The 26,433-nt window shown below is 43.2% G+C and overlaps 1 protein-coding gene across 1 annotated transcript in view; it reads left to right on the top strand.

Annotated features, from left to right (window-relative positions):
• TXLNG (taxilin gamma) overlaps window positions 1-8,143 on the top strand; it is a 59,964-nt gene extending 51,821 nt beyond the window's left edge. Inside the window, exon 10 of the mRNA XM_089676571.1 lies at window positions 7,619-8,143. Within this exon, the coding sequence (XP_089532697.1) occupies window positions 7,619-7,948 (330 nt within the window). The 3' untranslated portion in view covers window positions 7,949-8,143. The remainder of the gene's footprint in view (window positions 1-7,618) is intronic.
• Window positions 8,144-26,433: the final 18,290 nt, after the last annotated feature.

The following is a 26,433-nucleotide window of genomic DNA, read 5'->3' as shown; positions in this document are numbered from 1 at the left end:
ATGGAAGGATTGCTTAGTTTTGATTCTAGTGATAAAGCATCGGTCACATTCACCCCAGAAACCATGTGTGTATGCTCTTTGTCCAGACTTGTCAACCTACATGAAAATCAAATGGGAAGAAAATGCACAGAAAAACACACACAGCTGCTGATTGTCTCATTTAAAAATTCTATGCTTTCTCCTTTTCGTGATGAGAAATATGGACCAAATGTCTCTTATTTACCAGCTGATTATTACAAAGGAGGAATCCTTTTTTCATATTCTATGTAGTCCTTCTTTTATCAGCCTTTCCCATGACATGCAATTTTATATAGAGATATACCGAATACTGGCATATCTAGCGATTGTTACATAATGGGGGGTAATTTATTAAGCCAGAAAAAATGAAACAAAAAAATTGTGAATTTAGTGGTTTGTAGCTGTTTTCAGTGATTATTTTTTATTTTTTTTGCATGCCTAGAATAGGTAGGCATATACAGTGCATTCATAAAGTATTCAGACCCCCTTCACTTTTTTACAAATTTTATCTTGTAGACCGATACTATAGTTGTTTAAATTAATTTTTTCCACATTAATCTACACTCAGTACCACATAATGACACCGTGAAATCAGTATTGAAAACATTTGCAATAACACTTGAATTTTAGCTCAGGTGCCTCCCATTTTCCTGATTGTTGCTGAGATGTTTCTACACATTGAAGTCCACCTGTGGTAAATTAAATTGATTGGGCTTGATTTAGAAAGGCACATACCTCTCTACAAATGGCCTGACAGGTAAAAATGCATACTGTATCAGAGCAAAATCCATGAGATCAAAGAAACTGCCTGCAGAGCTCAGAGACAGGATTATTGCAAGGCACAGATCTGGGAAAGGCTACAAAAAATTTCTGCTGCACTGAACGTTCCCAGGAACACAGTGGCCTGCATAATTCCCAACTTTGGCTCAAACAGGACTCTTCAAGACCTGGTTGCCCGGCCAACCTGAGCAATTGTAGAAGGGCCTTAGTAAGAGAGTTGTCCAAGAATCCATCTGTCATTATAGGGTACTGAGTGTAGATTGAGGAAAACAAATTAATTTAAACAACTGTACTATCAGGGTGTGACATAACAAAATTGAAAAAAGTGAAGAAAGTCTGAATACTTTATGAATGCACTGTATATTGAGCTAATTTATTATCCATTTTAGTAACCTTTTTATTCTACTTCAGACGTGCATTTTATCTACTTACTTGTGGATAGCACTATCTGTCTATTGGGGGGGTATACACAGCAAAAGTTCTTCTGCAGAAGAGTGGGGAATCCGTTTTATTAGTAAATGTAAACTGGTAAATACCTTTTCTCATCAGCAGTTAGAGCAGCCTTGGGACTTCTGTGAGGGTCCAGCTGAGCACTGGTTAAAGCATGTAGGAGTTTTCATTCTTCCCTGATTGTCCAGTGAGGCTTAAGGACCCCTGACCCTCTGTTGGATCAGCACTGATTGGCCCTGTGCTGATCACATCCACTCTACCAAGAAAAAAACCTCTCTAGCAATACACTTCAAACTAAGCATGTTCAGCTTGCCCCCAAGGCTCTGTTCTATCAGCAGATGGATTGGGAACAGTAGAAAAGGGGGAGGATCAGAGAAGACAGAAGCAAGCATCCTTTTTACACAATGCAGAGGATTAATCCCTTAGGTTCCACAGAGTATAACAAGCATGCTTTACTGCATATACACACTTCTTTTACTGTTGTGGGTTTAGTGACACTCTAATAATCTCCAGGAAACAGATTTTATTAATAAGGAGGGTCAAGACTCAGTTATTATGATACTATTAAGATGTCCAAGAGCAGCCCAACTGAAGGATGGACAGCACTGCCAACAAAAATGCTAGCAGGCTCTGATTACAAAACTGGTGGCTGCTTGCAGCCTAAAGACCTCCCTGAAGGATCTTGCATCTGAAGCTGGTGTCAGATGCCAACTTCACGGTTGAATGGCTACCTCCAGGCATACCTACCTTCAGTTTATCCATTGCTATTTGTGTCCCAATATCAGCATATAGTTAGGGACCACATACACCAAGGGGCCTAGACAAGGCATTGTGGCTTTCACATATGTTTGCAAATGTTTTAGCTAAAATGTTACATCTACAGTTCACAATATAAGTTATTTTATTTTTTTCTTGCCTCCTTGTAAGCATGTTGGGAACTGTTTTGTTTGTTCTGTGAAAAGCCCTTCCATGTGCACCTTACTTTAAAAAGCTAGTTCTATATTGACTAGGATAGTTGCCATTTTTGTTGAGGCTTGAGCATACTGTACATCTGGTAAATGTGTTGTCCAGTATTAGCAGAGAACCAGGTGTAAAAAATGTGAAAAGACCTCTTGTGCGCCTACCCTAATCCCTACACAACTATAATAGCTGCCAACATCCAATCATATACCTGATGATTAAATGAAGATGCAGAGAATAAATGATGTGGCGCTGCTACAACTAATACTACCTATAAGTGGAAGATACCGCATAAAAATATAATATAAACAATAATATATAAATGAATAAATATCCCAAGTGCTACAAAGTGATTTATAACACAAGTAAAAAGGTGATAAATAATTCCACACAAATGTGCGTGTGTGCGCACATAAATAGTGATGAAGATCAGAGATGTCCAATAAAAGGACTAATTGTGGCCAATTGATCCTAAAAAGGATCTAAAGGTGTAAGTGAACCAACCAACTAGTCCAAATGGGACTATAATTGCTAATGTGCTCCAAACTCACAAATAGTGACAAACACACAAAGTGTAAAACCTGTTAATGCAAAACGCATGAATACCATGCAAAAAAATATGATCCCCTAAATTAGGCAAGGAAATATCAAATCAATATCCACTTGCTTAAAGTGCATAAATTAAATCGCATGCCGTGAAAAACAGTAATCACACACAACGCATGTCATTAAGTAATGTAAAAACGTGTAAACATATAAATGTCCAAATTGGTGTAAACCACTATACATTCAATAGACAAAATCACTCGTGAAGATAGGTGATACAACTGTGTGAGATGGGGGGTATCCACAAGTGACAGAAATGCGCTCTCACCTCCTTGCCTTGCCCCACACAGGGTCAAAAACCCTGAGCCCTGAGGAAGTCGCGTGATGTCCTGAGAAGTAAACCTAGAGTGTGAACTACACCAGGCAGTGATAGGGATATTTCCTTTAGATGTACTGCAGCAGGGCTTAAAAAACAATGTCCTGGTTAAGGTGAAAGACTGAAACCTCTTTCGGAAAGGAAGAAGGCTCTAGGCCAGGGGTGGGAAAACTTTTTGACTTGAGGGCCGCAATGGGTTCATATATTGGACTCGGGGGCCGGACTAGCTGCTGACCGGCCCAGCCACTACCATGCCATCCATAGTAAGTATAGTAATATTCCCCCATAGTAATTCATCCCCCATATAGTTATTCATCCTCCATATAGTAATTCATCCCCCCTATAGTAATTCATTCCCCATATTGTGTCAATTCACTTACCTTTGCTCCGCGCGTTCCTCTCGCCGTGTTCCCGCGCCGTTCCGGTCTTCAGGGCAGACTGTGAGAGGAGTTCGTCACGCTGCCCCGCCTACATCCTGACAGCCAATGTTTGCCACGCTCCGCGGGCCGGATTAAAAGGTCCGCCGGGCCGTATACGGCCCGCAGGCCGTAGTTTGCCCATTGCTGCTCTAGGCATTAGCACTACTTTGACCTTGTGTAAGACCAGACAGGGTTCTTTACAAGACAAGTCCCCCACCTAAGGTACACTCCTTACAGGGGTGATGGCAGCAAGAAATGCAACATAGTGAGAGAACAAATGGATAGGGGAAAATACCTGATAAATTAATAAGGTGTTTTTTTTGTAAAGCTAATAGAACCAAATTCAAATCTCTCAAGAGGGGTTTGTATGGGTGGAGCTACATGGTAGACTCCCTGTACAAAAGTCTTAACCAACAAGTGGGAGACTTGAATGAGATTGCAAGAGATGAAATGTGTGTGTTGTTGGTACTCGGGGATCAAATGCTTATCCAGGTTTGATTTCAGAAAGGTCACAGATCAACCTCTTGTATTTACTGGGATGATTGGCACCAGGTGAAGTAAACCTGGGTTTCAACAGTCTTACCAATAAAACCAGTTACCATAAAGCAGGGCAGAAAACCAGTACTTGGTATAGGAGATCTGGATGATCTTGAAGGGTCCTTGATGTGTTCAGGAGGTGTTGTGGGAATCCCCAGAATGCCCACTATCTCCATCCTTCGCTGTAAATGAGGATGCAGCTTCATGGATCAAAAGCTGTACTGATCCCGTAGAGCCACCAGAGCATCCACTGTTTCTGCACCTGGGGTGCAAACTTGTCCAGTTTGTTACTGAATCAGGAAGCCAGAAGGTTCACATCTGTGTTCCCCATCTGTGACACAGTTCCTAGAACACTTCCTGGTGTAAGGACAATTCACCAGCGATTAGTCGCTGCTGGCGATCAGGGGAACTGGCAGCAGGAGCTGGAACATGATATATGCTCCAGCCTAAATACGGGTTGAACATCTAACATGTACCACCCTAAATAGGGGTGGAACATGAACTTTAGCCAATAAATGTGGTTTCCACAGCATCAACAAGAACCAATATGGTAACCTCAAACCTGGGATCTAGATCAGCTGATTAAAGCGGTTTAGGAACAAATCAACAGAGGGTTTGTGAGAATCTCTCAGGCATAGTACCAGATAAAGATCATGGAGCTGAAGAACTCTTATGGCCTCTGCATTTCATGTTCACAATCTTAGTTGCAATTTCTGAAGCAACTTTATGCAGTGGGACTGCCCCTTTTGTGCTTGGGATCTGATCTGTTGTACTGCTGAGCAGGATTAACTTCATAGAAAACGCTTGTAAAAAACTATGGTTATTTACATCCAACTGCTTAAGAAGGAAAAGTTCAATAGCCAGAGATGGCTAGGTCACTATAAGCATCAGCAAAGAGGTGTGAAACCCTACTTGTTGCAGGAGCTATGGTGGGAAAAATCTAAAAACGGGTGATAAAAGAGTAGAAAGTATGTTAACATCTTCTTTAAAATAGATATAAAAAAGGGGTGTAACGAGCGCTGGATAGTTTATAACAAAAGTATGCAAGCAGCTAGCATGAAAGGCAAGCCTCCAAAACGCCTTGTGGGATAAGTCATAAATATAAAACATGCAGCGCTAGAGTAGAATGGTCTGTCTCACGATGAAGTGTGACCAACTGGATAGATATAAACGCAGCTAGCATAAAAGTAATGGTCTTAGGCAACCAATACAATAACATTCTCCTGGTTACAAAGGTGTAAATGGTGACATAGGTGTCAAAGTCAATATATCATTGGAGTGACAAAAATAAATCTGTGACATCTGTGGTAAGAAGTGTGGCTGTAGAATGCACTAACCAGATAGCGCAGACAGTAGCGCATTGGAGTAAAATAACCTACTCCTGGTCAATGGATCAGGAAACCTGCCGGAGTGTTGGTCGTCCCTTTGATAACGTGCACTTGCCACGAAACGCGTTAGGGAGATGCTACTTCACCTACCACTACTACCCATATGGTCCACACCTTGATACGGGTGGCCATCTTTGGATTTGTTTATTGTAAGTGCTCCATTTGTTTATTACTCCTTAATAAAAGTTATTACACTATCGGAAGCCTCTCTTTTGGGTTTATTTCTGAGCCCTGAAGGCGATTCCTGTTCCTTGAGCGCATACCGCACCCCTGGAGGTCGCTGACACTAAAGGATTCTACTACACACTGGAGGAGCGTTTATTCCACTGGATACCTGGTAACGCCACAACAGGAGAGGACGCAGAGGTTTCTGGTGACCACAGCAGAGACGACCAACACTCCGGCAGGTTTCCTGATCCATTGACCAGGAGTAGGTCATTTTACTCCAATGCGCTACTGTTTGCGCTATCTGGTTAGTGCATTCTACAGCCACATTTCTTACCACAGATGTCACAGATTTATTTTTGTCACTCCAATGATATATTGACTTTGACACCTATGTCACCATTTACACCTTTGTAACCAGGAGAATGTTATTGTATTGGTTGCCTAAGACCATTACTTTTATGCTAGCTGCGTTTATATCTATCCAGTTGGTCACACTTCATCGTGAGACAGACCATTCTACTCTAGCGCTGCATGTTTTATATTTATGTTAACATCTTCTGCTTAAACCAGCAGGATAGGGGAGTAATGGTCGTGTTCAATTGCCAATTAATGTTGTAGTTCCCAGTGCTCAGCCCATATGGCTTACTCATTAAGAGTCTTTAGAAACTGAGTCACACCAGACTGTTATGATTCTGGACTGAGCACTCTGTGACTAACACAGTACCTGAAAGTCTGGGAAGCACCACATGCAAAGCCCAGTGTCTGAAATTTACATTCTATCCAGGCAAAACAATCTTCAGTCCATGGGTGTGCAGCCTTGAAGGCATCTCCAAAGAAACACTGGGGTGGGGAGAGGTTAATAAAATGACTACTAAAAAAGGACAAGACCTCCATTTGCCTAGGACTCTAGCAAAAAACAGAAACATGCTGGGAGTTGAAGGGGTCATTTTTAACTGGCCAATGTGGGGGGGGGGGGGGGTTCCGCCATTTTCCAAATCTTTTTGCAGGTGGCTGCATAAACCAATTGTATCAGAATTACATCCTGTGTCGCTAATGAACGATCATCGTCACAAACTCAAATTTCCCAGCACTCTTACCATCTTGCCTGCAAACAAACCAAATTGACACTGTCTAACAATTCACATTAAAACAGACGGATTCTTTGCACACATTTTCAAATATAAGCCACAGTGCCCATGTCCAAGGATCATCTGTATACTGCAGTCCTAACTATGGTTTTATGAGTCTCCAAGTTGGAGCACATAAAGCAGTGCATAAATTAGGGCAGGTTTGCCTGAAGGGAGCCCACTCTTTAAAAGGCACAGAAAAAATTTGGATGCCCAGCAAGAGCACAATGGCAGCTGAAGAAATCAAATGTGTCCCCACACCAAATCAGTGAACAAGCTACACAAAGATATGGCAACCACCCCAATTTATAACTAGCCTTTGCAGTAAGGAGCACATGACAGGGCAACGCACACCACAAAAATACATTTCCCAGCACTCTTACCAGCTAGCCTGCAAATAAACCAAATTGACCCTCTCTAACAATTCACGATAATGAACGATAAATGCATTTTCTTTTGTCGAAAGTGTTTCCTTGCGTAAATAAAGATTTCTCCAGGATTCAGCTGCCTGCACTGCGGGGGACATACTTAACTGCAGGCAAGTGATGTTACTAAAGCTGTAGGGATTTTTTTTTAGCTAAATGTTAGCTTTGATTAGGTTGCTGTGCTCTGTGGACTGCCTTGCCAAGGAATGTGTTGACATTGTGAGCCAAAAGAAGCCTACAAAACATGGTTACTGGATGGTCCTGTGTGTTTCATAGTAGTAGGTACTCCTAGTACTACTATGTACATCAGTGTAAGAGTACACTGATTAATTTGTGAGGCCTTAGTCCAAACGCAAGATTTGAGATGAGCACTGCTGACGTTATGCATTTTGTGGTGTATTAACAATTCCTACTTCTTTTCTAGAAAACCGTTAGGGATAAGGAGCACAAAGCATTGCAAGTGAAACTGGAGCGTCTGGAAAAACTCTGCAGAGCCCTCCAGACAGAACGCAATGAGCTCAATAAGAAGATTGAGGGCCTTCAGGATCAAGTGTCAGATGGAGATGGTGGTGGCACAGCTGATGGAGAGTCATTAGAGACTCATTCAGTTCAATCTTCAGAAGAGAAAAAAGTGGTCACAAGTAAAGAGTGTGGAATCCAGCCTTTACCTGAACCTCCGCTGCCAGACAGACACATTGCATTGCAAAAGACTGTCTCAAAAGGGCCGCCTTCCGACATTGATTCTGTTGACTAAAAAGGGAGAAATTAACACTGTTAAGAACACAGATACACAAGCATATGTATATACATAAAAATATACATATATATTTTGTGTATAACTTTGTTGGTGGTAATTTGTTGTGGTGAGAGATTTCTTACTTTTCTACTATATTTGTATTTTCCTAGGACTACTGGAGTACATGTGCTACATAAAGCTTCCTAGCAACAACACAGTCTAATAGATTTTCTCATATTCCACTTTGGCAGCTGTCTTCATTTTGTTTTTTCTACCTTTATAGGTCTGAGCCACATACTCCAGGCTCAGGTTTTTAAAAATTTAAGTGTATTTTAAAAGCACCTGATGAAAGCAGCCATTCTGACGCTTGATCTGCATTCTGTGGCATATATTCTGTTTGTGGAAGATTTAATTTTAAAAGGGCTGTCACAATTCATGAGTAATAGATCCCTGCTTTCGCAACATAATGGTTGGCCACACAACATGCCACTGCTATGAGTCGTATTCAATTTTGTTTTGTTATCAGCATTGGCCAACCAAACCAACATTAAAGTGGAACTTTACTCAGAAAATTAAGTCCTGCTAGATTACTTCAGGCTGGCCCCTTTTGCAGGTATAGCTATTGCAAACATTGAAATTAAGTGCCCATACTATTTAAAATCCAGTAATAAACTGCCTTACTCTACTGTGCAGATGCTCAGTTGCTCTCTATTTTTAGACACTGTGCCCAATTTTTAGAGGCTGATCTGTTGACAGCCTAAAAATTTACTGCTATTCAGGGACTTTGGGCTTCAGCAAAATGGCAGCCCCCAGCAAGAAGAAACAGGAGCAAAGCTGGAGACAATTTGCAGCACACACTAATTTTGGTAGCATAGTTATTAATGTGGAATGTTTGTTTCTTGCTAAAGTATTTTCTTAAATTGTTATTTGTAAAGTTCCACTTTAAGCAGAGCAAGGATTCCATACATGTTGAAACTCTGTGGTGTCTTGGGGGGGGGGGGGGGGGGGGCACAGAAGGTTTTTACCTTCATTCGATGCATGAAGGTAAAAACCTTCAGTGTGCAGCTCCTCCTGCAGCCCCCCTAATACTTACCTGGGCCCGATCTTGATCAAGTGATGTGCTTGAGAGCAGCGGCTCTCCCAGGTCTCTCCCTCCTCATTGGCTGAGACACAGCAGCAGAAGACGCACAAAGGCAACTTGGGAGCGAGCATGCATGAATGCCCCAGAGCAAGCCCCTTGCTCTGGGGGCATTCAGCAGGGTCATGAAGCCAGGATCACTGGTGGTGGCGACCGAGGAGGTCCGGGGCTGCTCTGTGCAAAACCATTGCACAAAGCAAGCAAGTATGACATGTTTGTTATTTAAAAAAAAAAAAAAAAAAAGAAATCTGAACCCATAGTATCACTTTAAACTGAATACCTCACCTCCACCCTATAGAAAGTAACTGTTCTGTAGTCCATGATAGGAACTGAAAAAAACTTCTTGAGATAACCTTGTCTGAAGGCACCAAAGAGCTCTGACTTTCTGACACAATCCATAGGTATTTCTTAGTACATTAAGTGATACAGAATGAAGTATTCAGGTACACTGGTTTACTGCTGCCTTCTGGAGACTGAACGCTGGCAAACAAACATGTAAAGACAACCCAGTAGAACTCTTCCCGCTACTTGCCTGCCTCAATGGCAATAAAGATGGTTCATACAATTGTTAGTTCCCAAGCATAACGGACATCTTCTCAAATTTGTATTAATACTCCTTTTTTCATCTAGCAAGTTTCTTCAGTGGTTGCCGAGCCAGAAGGGGTTGAATTTTCAATGGAATTTCAGAATTGCCAGACCCTGCTAAGAAGTAGCAGGACCAGTCTTTAATGTCTTTTGAAACTGCACTCTGCTGAATTTGCAGTGTGTTTGAGTCAGCTGCAGAGTACTTTACAAGTCCAGGGCTGTGGTGCACCCATCTGGTAGAACCCTGTCCCTGAAGACTCCTTAGTAGGTGTGTCTGCTGGAGGAGTGAAGACTGATCCGATCTGTATCCTGATGTGCCTCTGGGGGTGTGCCGCAGGATCTAATTTGGACCTTATCTGCAGTGAGTAGGGTGTCCACCTTTTCTGGGGCTGTGCAAACTGCATGAGTTCCTTCTAAGGTTGCCGCAAGTGTACTTCCATGCCCCTTCCTCCTGAGCATGTCTTTTAAGTTTACTTTCTGCAGCTATAATTTCTGAAATTGGTGGATACCATTTCAGTCCTTATTGATGCAGTCGGCATATGTCTAGATATGAACTATCTGTGTCAGCTACACCTCAAGCTACTAACTGGGGTCCTATAAAAGCCCCCAGCCTATTTAGTGCATTCCCTATTGTAACAGGTCTTGTATAGTGATTGGCCAGAATAAAGTCCTTGTTCCTCTTAAATGTGTTCGCCAGCAATGCCCGGTGGAGGAGAGGTTCTTAAAGAAATGGACTGTCCCTGTTGTGGACCTTGACCATTTCCTGTCATAACACAAGTCCTAATTGTTCCTATTGAAGACATCCTCTTGTTTAAAGACTTGGTGTAGAAAGCTAGAAGCCCTTTCTAAGGCCCTATTCTCTCATGCAGATGCTGTCCTGCAACCTGCCATTGTGACCATGACCATGTGCCACACCTTAGCTGTATGATCAATGTTATGCACTAGGATCCTGGTTTAATCTTAACATATTATTCTAGCTGGCAGCAACTTGTTCTCATGCCTAATAGCCCAGCTGTAGTGTGTTAATAGGTTAATAATATGGCAAATGTCCTTCTTTCAGTACACTTGCATAGGACCCTTTGGCTGAAATGTTGGTCTGTGGAGCATCCATGCAAGGAATGCCTCTTACGAATGCTCTCTGACAGGGAAAGCCTTTTGGGTAGGTCCCTGGGTAACTTTACCAAGGAGGTCACCGAGGGAAGATTTTGCCCCAGAAAAAGTCAAAATCTCTACCTGGAAAGCCCTCTGCTTCAGGCTTGGAAGAGTTCCTTTCATTTATCTCAGGCCTTCAAGGAAAAGCTTGGAACTCAGTTCCACCATAAGTCCTGGACCCCCCAGTCCTCCATAAGCAAGTCTTCCTCACAAAGAGGGAGCACCCCACTTGTCGGTGTGTGCTTCGGGGGTTGTTAATTTCTTGGCCTTCGCAGCCACCTGTTTCTAAGATACTTTAGACATTTGAGTCCAGAATGTTGCAGTCAAGAATTTTGGCCTCTGCCCCTGTATTTTGGGCTAAATGGTGGCCTCCTTAGAAGGCTTTTCCATAGGCCCAATTTCACTGCAGGCCATTGTAATTCAAAATTCCCGCAGCATGGGCATCAGGACACAATCTCTTGTCATACACCTGACTAGCAACACAAGGCTCTCCTTACCATAATGGATCACAATTGTTGCTGGATTACCTCCCAAAGGTCTGAAAGAGTTCTAGATACCGCTCAGTACAAAGGACATGGTCATCGGATGAAGCTCATCTGATCTATATTCTATACTCTGTGCACAATTATTAGGCAAGTTGCATTTTTTGAAGATCAATTTAATTATTGAACTACAGTGCTCTCGGTCAATCCAAAATGTTAATAAACCTCAAACCTGAATATTCAGGAAAATTAAAAGCTTTAGCTTTCTTAGGAGAATATCTATGTGTGCACAATTATTGGGCAACTGTTAGTGTTCAGAATTATTATGCAACTAAATGAGAAATGAAGATTTTCCCATCTCATGTATTTTCATCTGTTAAAGTGAGAATAATAACTCAAAATTTCTAAATAAATATTTCTGCAATTTAAAAAAAAATCAGTGAGCAATCTAGCCACCCTTCTTTTCAATAACAGTCATAAGCCTTCCATTCATTGAGTCTGTCAGTTTCTTGATCTGTTGATAATCAACTTTTTGTGCAGCAGCAACCACAGCCTCCCAGACACTGTTCAAAGAGGTGTACTGTTTTTTCCTTCACCGTAAATCTTCCATTTTTAAGAAGGGCCCACAAGTTGTCAATAGGGTTTAGGTCAGGTGAGGAAGGGGGGGGCTTGTCATTATTTTTTCATCTTTATGGCCTTTGCTGGCTAGTGGCGCAGTGGAGTACTTTGATGCATATGATGGAGCATTGTCCTGCATAAATATCATGGTCTTTTTGAAAGATGCAGACTTATTCCTGTACCACTGCTTGAAGAAAGGGACTTCTAAAAACTAGCAGTAGGTTTGATAGTTGATTTTGAGTCCATCTTGAACCCGAAAAGGTCCAACTAGCTCGTCTTTAATTATACCAGCCCATACCAGTACCCCACCTCCACCTTGCTGGCATCTAAGACGAAGCCGATCTCTGCGTCCATTACTGATCCAACCACGGGCCCATGCATCTGCTCCATCAAGAGTCACTCCATCTCATCCACTCATAAAACCTTTGAAGCCTATTTTCTGTCATTTCTTGGCCCAGTCTGGATGTTTCAACTTATGTGTCTTGTTCAGTGGTGGTCGGGTTTCAGCCTCCTTTACCTTGGCCATGTCTCTGAGCACGGAACACCTTGTACTTCTAGGCACTCCATGTAGGTTGTAGTTCTTGAACATGACAGTATTGGAGGATAATGGGTTCTTGGTAGCTTCACGATTAATTCTTCTCAAATCTTTGGCTGGTAATTTGCGTTTTTTTTTTTCTCAATAAGTTTCTTGCGACCCTGTCTATTTGCAACAAAATGTTTGATGGTTCTGTGATGACGCCCCTATATCTTAGCAATTTAAAGAGTGCTGCATCCTTCTGAAAGACTTCTTACAATTTTTAACTTTTCAGAGTTAGTTAAATCTTTTTTGGCCCATTTTCCTGAGGAAAAGAAGCTGCCTAATAATTATGTACACCTTGATATATGGTGTTGATCTCCTTAGGCCACACACTCCCTCATTACTCAAATACACATCACCTGATGCTTAAATCCAGTAAGCATTCACGTTTATACAGCTTGGAGTTGGACGATATGCATAAAAGTGATTTGGACAAAATACTCACTTGCCTAATAATTGTGCACTGTGTATACCTCGGGATGATTTGGTTATCCTTTCAACATTAGACCAATTGTCTGCAGGGACATATGATCAGGATTCAATTGAACAATTTAATGGCAATCACCTACATCAACCACCAGGGAGGAACCAGAAGTCAAGCAGGTCAAAGAGAAGCAAATTTCATTCTGGCTTGGGCAAAATGTCACATTCCAGCCCTGTGCACCGTGCACATCCCTGGTGTGGAAAACAAGCAAGCCAGCTTCCTCAGGCACCGATGACTGTACTCTGAAGGAAGGTACCTTCACCCTGAGGTGTTTTTAGATCTCAGTCACAGGTGGAGGACAGTGGTCATGGACCTCCTGCCTTCCAGATTTCATTGGTTCTCGCTGCTATCAGTCACATTCAGTGAAGAGGGAGCAGGGGTGGGGCTGAACTGCGCGCTGTGTGGCAATGGACACATAGAGTGCAGCTTGGGAGTGAGCCAGTACGAGTGCCTCCATAGCAAGCGTCTTGCTATGGTGGGCAATCAACAAGGGGGGGGAGCCAGGAGTGTCAGCAGGGAAGAGACAAATCGAGGCTACTGTACTGAGCAGGTAAGTTTAACTTTACTTAAAAAAAATAAAAATGTTTTAGGTTTACAATCACTTTAATGTACTCCAAGAAAATGATTTTGGAGTAAGTCAAAAATCCTTTTTTTTTTTTTTTTATTTTTATTGTACTCATTAAAAGGAGAAGTATAGCCAAATCTTGTTTGGGAGGGCAGAACAGACAGCGGTGACTGACACTTACAGCGGCAGGGAGGGCTGAGCAATCAACCGTGTCTGATTGCTCAGTTCTCAACCGTAGAGCTGGTGGAGGACAGGATTAATGCTACATCCACCTAGGAAAGTATCATTTTAAAATAAAAAATGATTCCATACTTCTAATTTAATGGATATAGCAAAAATTCATACAATTGTATATTTAAAGCAGACCATTCCCACATTTTGTTCAAATTTCACATCGCCATGCAGCGCTACATGCTGAAGCAGAATCCTTTTAACATTGTTTCTTTACAAAAAAACAAAAAATAAAAAAACTGCAAGGTCTTGTACTAGTGTCATACACTGTATGCGTGAGATGGAGTGCATTTCATGTGTGTTGGCTCGAGCATGTTCTGTACATTACACTCATCTGTTGGTTAAAAGAAAAAAAAAGTAATATCCTATGGTGTATGCATGAGATAAGACACATGCAAAGTAGGACAATACTGCCTACTGAGGTGCAAATGCCATTGGTGGACTGGCACAGGCAACAAGAAAGGAAGAAGATGCCAACCTAGACAATGTGATCTATTATCTGAAAATCAGTCGGCTAGGGGGTGTTTGTAGAGTTTCTATTGAAATAGTTGGTTACAGATGCCCTCTGCCTACTACTTCAGGTAGGTGCTTTTTTTTGCTTTGATTTGCACAGCACGTGTTAAACTTGAGTGATATAAGTCCATGAACAAAAGATGAAAGCATATTTTTATATAATACACTTATTTTTTCATTTATATATTATAATTATATATTAAAGTGGTTATAAAGGAAGGTTTTTTTTTTTTACTTTAATGCATTCTCAGCATTAAGGTAAAAAAAACCTGTTTTGCATAGGACACCCCCCAGCCCCTACTCGAATTACTTACCTGAATATAATTGCAACTCAGTGGCTTTCTACCCTCTCCTCAATGTGCATGGAAGCAGCAGCAGGAGCCATTGGCTCCTGCTACTGTCAATCACAGCCTTTGAGGAGAAAGCGGGGGGGGGGGGGGGCAATCAAAGCCGAGCCATGCTGTGTGTGCCTATGGCCTATGGACACACAACTTGACTAGGGATTGAGCCCACATAAGTGCCCCCATAGCAAGAGGCTAGGCCAGTAGCACTAGCAGGGGACCCCAGAAGAAGAGGGTCAGGGCTGATCTGCAAAATCATTGCAGCAAGCAGGTATGACGTTATTTATATATATATATATATATATATATATATATACACACACACACAGTTGTGTTCAAAATAATAGCAGTGTGTTGAAAAAAGTGGCTAAAGCTCAAAATCCTTCTAATAGCTTTTATTTCCATACACACAAATGCATTGGGAACATTACACATTCTTTTCCAAATCAAAGCATATATCAAATTTGTGTTGTTCCTCTAAAAAAAATTAAGAAAAGTGAATATTAGACTGTTCAAAAAAAATAGCAGTGTTTGTATTCTTCTTTACAAACTCGAACATTCACTATATAAACTGAAAAATGTTTGAAGTTTTTGCTTTCCTTTGAATCACTTAATGAATATTTAGTTGTATAAGCACTGTTTCTGAGAACTGCTGTACATCTGTGTTGCATGGAGTCAACCAACTTCTGGCATCTGTGAACAGGTATTCCAGCCCAGGATGATTGGACTACACTCCACAGTTCTTCTCTATTTCTTGGTTTTGCCCCAGAAACTGCATTTTTGATGTAACCCCTCAAGTTTTCTATTGGATTAGGATCCGGGGATTGGGCTGGCCACTCCATAACGTCAATCTTGTTGGTCTGGAACCAAGATGTTGCACGTTTACTGGTGTGTTTGGGGTCGTTGTCTTGTTGGAACACCCATTTGACGGGCATTTCCTCTTCAGCATAAGGCAGCATGACCTCTTAAAGTATTCTGATGTATTCAAACTGATCCATGATCCCTGGTATGCCATAAATAGGCCCAACACCGTAGTATGAGAAACATCCCCATATCATGATGCTTGCGCAACCATGCTTCACTGTCTTCACAGTGTACTGTGGCTTGAATTCAGTGTTTGGGGGTCGTCTGACAAACTGTCTCTGGCCACTAGACCCAAAAAGAACAATCTTACTTTCATCAGTCCACAAAATGTTGCTCCATTTCTCCTTAGGCCAGTCAATGTGCTCTTTGGCAAATTGTAACCTCTTCAGCACATATCTTTTTTTCAACAGTGGGACTTTGCAGGGGCTTCTTGCAGATAGCTTGGCTTCACATAGGCGTCTTCTAATTGTAACAGTACTCACAGGTAACTTTAGACCTTCTTTGATCTTCCTGGAGCTGATTGTTGGCTGAGTCCTTGCCCTTTTGGCTATTCTATCCATTTGAATGGTAGTTTTTTGCTTTCTTCCACGTCTTTCAGGTTTTGGTTGCCATTTTAAATCATTTGTGATCATTTTAGCTGAGCAGCCTATCATTTTCTGCACTTCTTTATATGTTTTCCCCTCTCCAATCAACTTTTTAATCAAGGTACGCTGTTCTTCTGAACAATGTCTGAACGACCCATTTTCCTCAGAATTTCAGAGAGAAATGCACTGTAACCAGCATGTACAACATTTGCTGCCTTCCTTCCTTCCTTCAATAAGGGCAATAATTGCCACCTGTTTTTCAAAGAATGAATGACCTCACTAATAGAACTCCACACTGCTATTATTTTGAACATGCCCCTTTCAATTAGTGATTCAATTACACAGAATCAGCAGCATGCATGTCAGAACTGTTGGGTCTGTTGGATTTCTATTACTCTACTACACCTGCTAGTAAATTATTTGCCATGTAGAAATATCATTTCTACCAAAAACAGTGATTGATCAGATTAGTGATGTCTGACTGCTATTATTTTGAACACAATTGTATTTTCTCTCCACTTTGTTGTCTCCAGGACGTTAATTTACCTCAGTGGGACACAATAATACATGTCTGACAGGGCTCCCAAAATCATGGTTTTGGCTTTAGGTAAACTTTAACAAAAATGTGCTGCATTCACACATCTGCTTGACATTAATATACACTATATTGCTAAAAGTAGTGGGTTGCCTACCTTTACACGCACAGTCTTAGTCCGTAGGATTCAATACACAGACAAAGAACCAAAAAAATCAGCGCAAACAAATTTCCCAAATCCTAACACCATGAAACAAAGGAAAAACTACATGATAAAGTCCAATATAAGTGAGTCCATATAGCACTAGGGCAAGCTCTTGAGGCTGTAGCAGGCTCTGGGTGAAGACACAAAAGAAGAAAAGCACCCCTGAGTACAGTATAAAGGACATTTATTCAGGAACAATGTAAAAACACATGGTAAAAGTGTAAAGGAAGCTGGTTGGACATCATTTGATACTCCATTATACCAAGTTCTCGCTGGGTATGCTGTGGCAGACTGTAGATGGAAGAAGCCAGCTGGCGTGTGTATGTTTTGGAAGATGGTCGTTGGAACGCACCCTGGAGCGCAACGTTGGCATCAGCATGATGACGTAGGAGGGACCAGTACTTTTACCATGTGAGTGTTTTTACATTGTTCCTTAATAAATGTTCTTTGTACTGCACTTAGAGGCACTTTTCTTCTTTTGTGTCCTTCCTTCAACACAGAGTTGGCCCACCCTTTGCAGCTATAACAGCTTCAACTCTTCTGGGAAGGCTGTCCACAAGGTTTAGGAGTGTGTCTATGGGAATGTTTGAACATTCTTCCAGAAGTGAATTTGTGAGGTCAGGCACTGATGTTGGATGAAAAGGCCTGGCTTGCAGTCTGCACTCTAATTCATCCCAAAGGTGTTCTGTCAGGTTGAGGTCAGGACTCTATGCAAGCCAGTCAAGTTCCTCCATCCCAAACTCTCTCATCCATGTCTTTATGGACCTTGCTTTGTGCAATGATGCGCAGTCATGTTGGAACAGGAAGGGGCCATCCCCAAACTGTTCCCACAAAGTTGGGAGCATGAAATTGTCCAAAATGTCTTGGCATGCTGACGCTTTAAGAGTTCCCCACACCATAATACCCCCCTCAACAAACTTTACACTTGGCACAGTGCAGTCAGGCAAGTACCATTCTCCTGGCTACTTCCAATCCCAGACACATCCATCAGGTTACCAGAGAAGTGTGATTCGTCACGCCAGAGAACATGTCTCCACTGCTCTAGAGTTCAGTGGCAGTGCTTTACACCACTAAATCCAATGCTTTGCATTGCACTTGGTGATGTAAGGCTTGGATGCAGCTGCTCAGCCATGGAAACCCATTCCATGAAGCTCTCTATACACTGTTGTGCTAACCTGAAGGCCACACAAAGTTTGGAGGTTTTTAGCTATTGACTCTGGTGACTTCTGTGCGTTTCAGCATGCTCTGACCCCCTCTGTCATTTTACGTGGTCTACCACTTCAAGTTGTTTCCACTTTGTTATAATACCACTAACAGTTGACCATGGAATATTTAGTAGCAAGGAAATTTCTCAGATGGACTTCGTGCACAGGTGCCAACTTATCACGGTACTACGCTTGAATTCACTGAGCTCCTGCATGCGACCCATTCTTTCACAAATGTTCATTGAAGCAGTCTGCCTAGGTGCTTTATGGGCATGGAGGTGATTGGAACACCTGAATTCAATGATTTGGAGGGGTGTCCCAATACTTTTGGCAATATATTGTATGTTTTTTTTTTTTTTTTTTTAAATTTGAAACAAACCAATAAAAAAAAAAAAGATCACGGTGGTGAAAATTTCTCTACATGGGCTAATTGTATAAAAGTTATTTCTACTTCGCTAGGGCAGGGGTGCTCCACTGATTTGCTGACCGGTCATGGGCCACAATGAAATGAAATTGTTCATTATGCTATTTGAAATTTAAAAAAAAAATTCAAAATTCAGAACATTTTCCTCCTGCAGCCACTGAATGATGGCGTGAGGGAGAGAATACAGCTTTCAGCAGTTGGAAGAGGATCAGTTCCTGTATAAGATATCTAACACCAGCCACCTCTCCTGTCCAACTGTAATACAGCATGTGACGGGGAGGCTGCACGGGCTCCCTAGAGCATGGGATGGGGGTCTCCATTGCTACCCCTGGTGCTACACTAGTGGTTTGGAGGCTAAAAAGACATCTCAACTATGGGGTTTTTACCAGTTTACCAGCACCGTGGGTGCAGCACAGTGCACCTGTGGCTTTCCTGCAGGTTATTTGCACTTTGCCATGGACTTCTATTATATCTTGCAGGTGTGGTGCACTTTATGAAAGCGCACCAAAACTGCATTAATTTCATATTTTCTCCTTTCTGTTGTAAAAAATATCCAATAAAATTTCTTCAAAAAAGTTAGGCCAAATGTATTCTGCTATTTTTTTGGTAACAGTAATCCCAATAAATTTATTTTCTACATTTTTTTGTACTTCACAGGACACAGCAGCGTTGGTAATTCTTACAATCAGGGATTATGTGCCACCTCCAGGTGATTACACACTGGCAAAAAAGTATAGGAAGAGCTTGAGTTTTTCTCCACACAATTTTTCCAGATTCTCAATGGTTCCAATAGGCTCTATACCAGCGGTTCTCAACCTGGGGGTCGAAAGACACTTTCACAGGGGTCGCCTAAGACCATCGGATGGCCTTAGGAACCGAGACACCGCTCCTATATCCGTCTCTAGGTGTGGGCGGGATGACATGCCGTCCCTGTCATCTGGACACACCCCCGGGATCAATCCTCGCTGGTGATTGGCCGCCGGAACTGTAGCTCAGGAGAGGCACACAGGCGGCCAATTACCGGCGAGGAGGTGGAGCTTGGAGAGGAGCCGAGCGGCACCGCGAAGATCGAGCGAGTGAAGAGGAGGAGAGCGGCCGGAGAAGGAAGACATCTGACCGGTAAGTGTCTGTACCATGGGAGAGGGAGGGAGCGAGCGAGCCCAGGCTGGAGCAGGGGTCAGCAAGGTAAGTATCATTGGTGTCAGTGGGAGGAATAGTGCCCAATCATTGGTGTCACTAATACCAATGATGGGGCACTATTCCTCCCCCCACTGACACCAACGATGGGGCACTATTCCTCCCCCCACTGACACCAACGATGGGGCACTATTCCTCCCCCCCACTGACACCAACGTTGGGGCACTATTGTTCCCCCTGATACCAACGATGGGGCACTATTCCTCCCCCCACTGACACCAACGATGGGGCACTATTCCTCCCCCCACTGACACCAACGATGGGGCACTATTCCTCCCCCCACTGACACCAACGATGGGGCACTATTCCTCCCCCCACTGACACCAACGATGGGGCACTATTCCTCCCCCCACTGACACCAACGTTGGGGCACTATTCCTCCCCCCGACACCAACGTTGGGGCACTATTCCTCCCCCCGACACCAACGATGGGGCACTATTCCTCCCACTGACACCAACGATGGGGCACTATTCTTCCCCCCACTGACACCAACGATGGGGCACTATTGCTCCCCGATACCAACGATGGGGCACTATTCTTCCCCCCACTGACACAGACGATGGGGCACTATTCCTCCCACCACTGACACTGACGATGGGGCACTATTCCTCCCCCCACTGACACCAATGTTGGGGCACTATTGCTCCCCCTGATACCAACGATGGGGCACTATTCCTCCCACTGACACCAACGATGGGGCACTATTCCTCCCACTGACACCAACGATGGGGCCCTATTCCTCCCACTGACACCAACGATGGGGCCCTATTCCTCCCACTGACACCAACGATGGGGCCCTATTCCTCCCACTGACACCAACGATGGGGCCCTATTCCTCCCACTGACACCAACGATGGGGCCCTATTCCCCCCACTGACACCAGTGATGGGGCACTATTCCCCCCCACTGACACCAGTGATGGGGCACTATTCCTCCCACTGATACCATGATGGGGCACTATTCCTCCACTGATACGGTCGCGGCATTAGAAAGGTTGAGAACCACTGCTCTATACAGATCCATTTCTACAGTCATAATAGTGCAGAAAAATGGTACCCAATCCCATACCAGACAGGGTGGACACAAGGGAGGAACCTAAACGTAGCCCATCTACAGTTTCCCTTGGGAGTCAATGTGTTCCTAGCAGCATTGCCTCCCTTCCTCTATCAGGTACTTTCCACCAGTTCATATGCGACTAAGAAGTATTTGATGTCTGCTATGGCTGGGTTACAACAGCAGCTATCTGGGATACTTGCTGGTTTTGACTGCATTGGTCACCCGTTCTCCCCTCTCTTTTTTAATGGAGAAGGAACTTGTGGAGAATGACACAGATGACTATTCCTGAAGATGGGGAGATGGCAGTCTCCTTTTCGGAGACCTCTGCACCTGAGAAACCCCAGGGTCAGAGTTTAACTCAGACTCGGAAGGTCTTCATGCAAATTCTCATAGAAGTGGTGTGAACTGATTTGAAGTTACCAATTCAAGTCTTTTTCTCAGCAAGTTTACTCCTAGATTCACAAGCTGCCGCCACAAGAGTCTGAGTCGTCCCCTGTACATCCTCACCTTAAGAATGTTTTGCACACGTACTGGCTCACCCTGATCACTCCAGCAAAGAGGTTTGCTCACCAATACTCCATGGAGGATGAATTCACTAAGCAGTGGAGTATACCCTTGGCAAATGTGGTGATCAAGAACCTCATATGTCCAGTGGATGACACTCTGGCTTTTTAGGATTCTGGAGGCCTTGTCAAAGCGTCTTATGTCTTGGTAAGTGCAGCTTTACAGCTGCTGCTATCCAAGTCTGCTAGAGGGTTGGATGTCCCTAGCAATGATGCCAATTCCTATTTTGCTATGAATGGAGGCATTTGGGGAAATTTGGCAGGGGGAGAGGGTGGGCAAGTAGGTCTGCTGTACAGTGGCTCACAACTACACGCTGGAATTTCAAATCTTTCCTCCCTCCTTTCAAATGTTTCCTTTGTATCTGTAAAAAAAAGATTAGCTCTTTTGCAAGCTATTGACCATCTTTTCTCAGGCAGTGATTGTTCTGGTTCCAGCCCCTGAAAAGTTCAGTGGGATATATTCATATCTCTTTAGTTTTTAAACCAAACAATCATGTTTGCCCTATCCTGGTCATTAAACATCTCAACAGGTTTCTGTAGGTGTAGAAGTTATAAATGGAATTAGTGCTTTCAGTGGTAACCTCTCTCCAGCTGGGGGTTTACATGGCATTGGTGGACATAAAGGATGCCTACCCACATGTCCTGATCTTTCCTCCTTACCAGAGGTTACTATGGTTTGCGGTAGAGCTTTGTCGCTTTCAATTTATGGCCCTGCCATTCGGCCTATACCAGACACCCTCCCCCCCGCCTTCCCATTCTAGGCCTGCTATGGGCACAGGGGATGTCTGTTGTAGGGTGCCTGGATGATTTGCTTCTGGGGAGCAATCTGCTCCTCTCTTAGAACACAATTTGCAGATGCTTGGCTGAATTCTAAATCTCAAGAAATCTGTGCTGGTCCCTGCAGTTGAAATATTCTGGTCTGATCCTGGCTACTCTCCAGATGAGAGTAATTCTCTCTCTGAAAAAAATGCTTAAAGCTGAGGAATCAGGTGGATTCTCTCAGGCCACTGAGAAATCCCTCAACTTGCCTTTGCATGAGGGTCTTAGAAAAATGGTCACCTTGTTTGAGGCAGTTCCCTTTGCTCAGTTTCATTTCAGGCTTCTACAATGGATTGACAGTGTGAAACAGGAAACAGGCATTGGACTCACCAATATCTCCAACACCTGTCTTTGGACTGCTGGATGTCTTCATGGCTGCGGTTGGAGGTTGCAAAGTCTTTAAGCCCCCTCCTGGAAGTTGCAGAAGATAGCTGCCAGCTTAAAGGGTTAGTGGGGAGTTCACCTCTTGGAGCAGAGAACTTGGTCTTCACAGGAGATGTTGTTAACCATCAATATTCTGTAACTGTGGGCAATTCAACTTGAGCTCCTGCATTGGTTAACACAGCTGTAAGGTCTGCCTTTAAAGAGTTCAGTCTGATAACGCTGTGGCATACATAAATCATTAAGGAAGCACAAGACGTGGGGCAGTCTAGAAGGAAGTGAAACTCATCCTGTCTGTGGTTCACATTCAAGGTGTGGAAAATTGGCAGGTGGACTCTCAGCCATCAAAATTTCAAGATCTGCCAATGGTGGGGCATTCCAGATATGGACCTTTTGCCATCTAGGTTCATTGCAAAACTAAACAGGTTCATCTCCAGGGTTCCTCAGGCATTTACAGTTGATGTTCAGGCAACACCATGGACTAGTTCTCCCGATATATGCCTTCCCTCTTCTACAGCTTCTGCATTTACTTGGAAGGAATACTGGTAATTCTGATTGCCCCAGAACATAGTATTCCGACATCGTGGATAGTCCTTCCTTCTGTTGCAAGGTCCAATCTTCCACCCATCCTTTTTTTGTGTAAATGGTCATTGGCTTTGACAGCATGGCTATTGAAGCCAGAGTCTTGAGAGGAAAGTCCCCGATTCTGTTTTTCCTTCACTTCTAAAAGCCAGCAGTGTTACTTCAGGACTTCAAGATCCTCTATTTATTGGTGAGGCTAGTAAATTTCATCCCTACCAAGTAGGTTGTAGGCCATATTTTAGCTTATTTCCAAACAAGGGTTGATATGGGGCTAGCTTTGAGTACAATCAAGGGACAGATTTCAACCTCGGCAGTTTCTTCCCCCCCAGCAGTGATTGCTTTAGCTGGTTCTATTGATAACAGGAGGCTGTGTTTCTGGTTGCCACTACTTCCTCCTGTAGTTTCAGAACTAGTGACCCTTGCCTGTAAGTAGCCATTTCTGGTACTCCACCATGAAAAAGTTCTTTGACTTCAGCAGTCTTTTTTGTCCAAGGTAGTATTGACATCCCTGTTTGTAAGTGTTCCAAAAGCTGCTGAGTCCCAAGATGTACAACAAAGAAAGCTGGATTTTTTTTTTTTTTTTTTTACCTGTAAAAATCCATTTTTAGGAATACATTACAGGACAGAGATCCCCTACCCTCTGTATTGTGGTTTATGGCTTGCTACAAACCTAAATGGGAAGGGTCATGCCTGGGAGGGGACTTCCGTCTTTTTTTTTTTTTTTTTTAAATTTTGCCAGTGCCCAGTCACCTGTAAACGGCACATAACTCATTTATAAGTATCAGTAAAGCTGCTGTGTCCTGTGCTGTACTGAAATGGATTTGTTTTTTTGACACACTTGTAAAATCCATTTTTTATTCACACAACAGAAGTTTATGAATAAAACCTACAATCGTAGCTTTGGTTCATACAAGAATGCAGGAGCAGGACCAGAGGGATCAGAGTTGCTCAGTAACAACAGCTCAGTCCTGAACATTACACAAGGGGAACACAACCCTATAAATGTTGGAACTCATACAAGTCCACCATAAAATAATTAGTCCCGTCACAGTAATATAGGATTGCTTGTACTGCACGATTGTCTTCAACTCTCCATAGATTCTCACATGACAAAGCTAAATCAAGTATTTCAATTCATACACGTATCAAATGTGTAGACTCTAAAATTTTCTCTCCTCATGCAAAAAAAATATATACAAAAATCACATAGTGTGATTTTTGTGTGAGATTATCTTTAGACGAGCCGTTTATTGATACATGAATTGAAATACTTGATTGGTTCTTGCTGTGGTGAGAATCTATGAAGAGTTTAAAACAATCTTGCAGCACAAGCAAGCCTATATGACTGAGAGCAGGCTAATTATTTTATGGTGGACTTGTACTCTGGGTTCCAGCGCATGCATATATATATATATATATTATTATACAGTATTTATAAAGCGCCAATAGTTCGCTCAGCGCTGTACATTACAATATTTGCATGTTTGGGAGAATTAGCCTAGCAGCCGGAAATTCTAATCAGAGTTAATTTTATGTTTTTCTTTTGATTGTATGCATCTTTGTGCCAGTTACTATAGTTAATTCCCAGGTGTGGATTTCAATATATAGTGAGAACACAGCCCTACCTACAGGGAAAACCATGATATAAAGTACCTGAAATAAATCTCCAAGTGTATTCTACAGGACTGAGCTGTAAATTAAACAGCACAGTTCTGCAGTGAACAGGGCTTGGTAGTGCAGTTAGGGCAGGCATGTCCAAAGTCCGGCCCGCGGGCCAATTGCGGCCCGCGTTCCGGACTGAAACGGCCCCACAGATGAGCTACCCAAATACATAACTTACGGCCCCCGGTAGTGATTCCCTGAAAGCTACTGAGGACTCCAGCGATCTCTTGACATCAGCTGGTGCAGGAAGGAGAGCCCAAATCTCGCGACGTCCGAGATCTCGTGAGATTTCTGCTTTCCTTCTCTGTGTGCCGGCTGATGACGTCAATTCCCGCTCGACAGATCCCTGGAGTCCTCAGTGGCGTTCCCAGAATCACTAGTGGAGGGCCGTAAGTTATATATTGGGCAGCTCATCTGTGGGGACCGGAACGTGGGCCGAGTGATCCCAGGTGGTGGGCAGGGAATTACTACTGGGGCTACCATTTACCATTATTTACTATGTCTGCAGTCTCTGGTCATCCCTGTACTGTCCGCAGTCTCTGGTCATCTCCTGTACCGTGTCCGCAGTCTCTGGTCATCCCCTGTACCGTGTCCGCAGTCTCTGGTCATCCCCTGCACTGTGTCCGCAGTCTCTGGTCATCTCCTGTACTATGTCCGCAGACTCTGGTCATCCCTTGTACTATGTCCGCAGTCTCTGGTCATCCCCTGTACTGTGTCCGCAGACTCTGGTCATCCCCTGTACTATGTCCGCAGTCTCTGGTCATCTCCTGTACTATGTCTGCAGTCCATTGGTTCAGAATTTTTTTTTCCTGTTTTTCGCCTCTAAAACCTAGGTGCGTCTTATGGTCAGGTGCGTCTTATGGAGCAAAAAATACGGTATCAATTTGGGCTATAATGGATTGGTGCTCAGGATCGCTTGACGTCATCAGACAGTGCAAGGAGAAACAAAGCCCAAATCTCGCGACCTCCGAGATCTCGCGAGATTTGGGCTTTCCTTCTCCCTGTGCTGGCAGAGTGATTTAACACCTGTTTAGATTTGTCATCCAAGTCACAAAATGAAAAGTATGCCGTTTTCAATAAACTTTTGCATAAAATAGTTCATTTGCATTTAATGTTAATGGTTCATCAGAATGTCGGGCAAAATGGTCGGCCCTCGCACATGTTCACTTCATCAAATCTGGCACTCTTCCAAAAAAGTTTGGACACCCCTGAGTTAGGGGATGCACTCAAAGCTGTTCCTTTTAGAACCATTAGCTGCTGTATTTTTTTTAATGCAGTTTAACCCAACAATAATCCTCCTTTCTCACTAGAGCAAACCTGTGTTTTAGTGGGAAGTAATGCAGCCCAGGCTTTGTTCAGGTTTAGTCCTCTTGGTTGTAACATACCAAGAGTGCAATTGTCTCCTTTTATGCTGAGGCCTTCTGGATATAGCCTCCACCTTTTTTTTTTTCCATTCCCCCCATCACACTTGATGATCAGTGGACAAAGGTTGGAGGCCCTTTGAACATGCAGTTGCCTCCATAGTGATCTGCAGGCCTCTTATCTGGGCTAAGCTCACAGCCTAAAGACCCTACCTCCAAGCTTAATTGTTCCCTTTGTTTCTAGAGCCGCTTCCTGTGGCCTTCTGCTAGTGGCTGAACAACCTTGCAGATGCACTTCACATAAAAGGATAAGCCTCTCAGTCCATGTGAATCCTGGGGCTCAAATGCTGGTCAGCGAAACGCATGCAAGAAATGCCT

The sequence above is a fragment of the Staurois parvus genome, unplaced genomic scaffold (assembly GCF_062004578.1).
Source record: "Staurois parvus isolate SC_StPar_1 unplaced genomic scaffold, SC_StPar_1.0 ptg000172l, whole genome shotgun sequence".
NCBI classification, from domain to species: domain Eukaryota; kingdom Metazoa; phylum Chordata; class Amphibia; order Anura; family Ranidae; genus Staurois; species Staurois parvus.
This window is presented reverse-complemented; position numbering and strand designations above follow the sequence as displayed.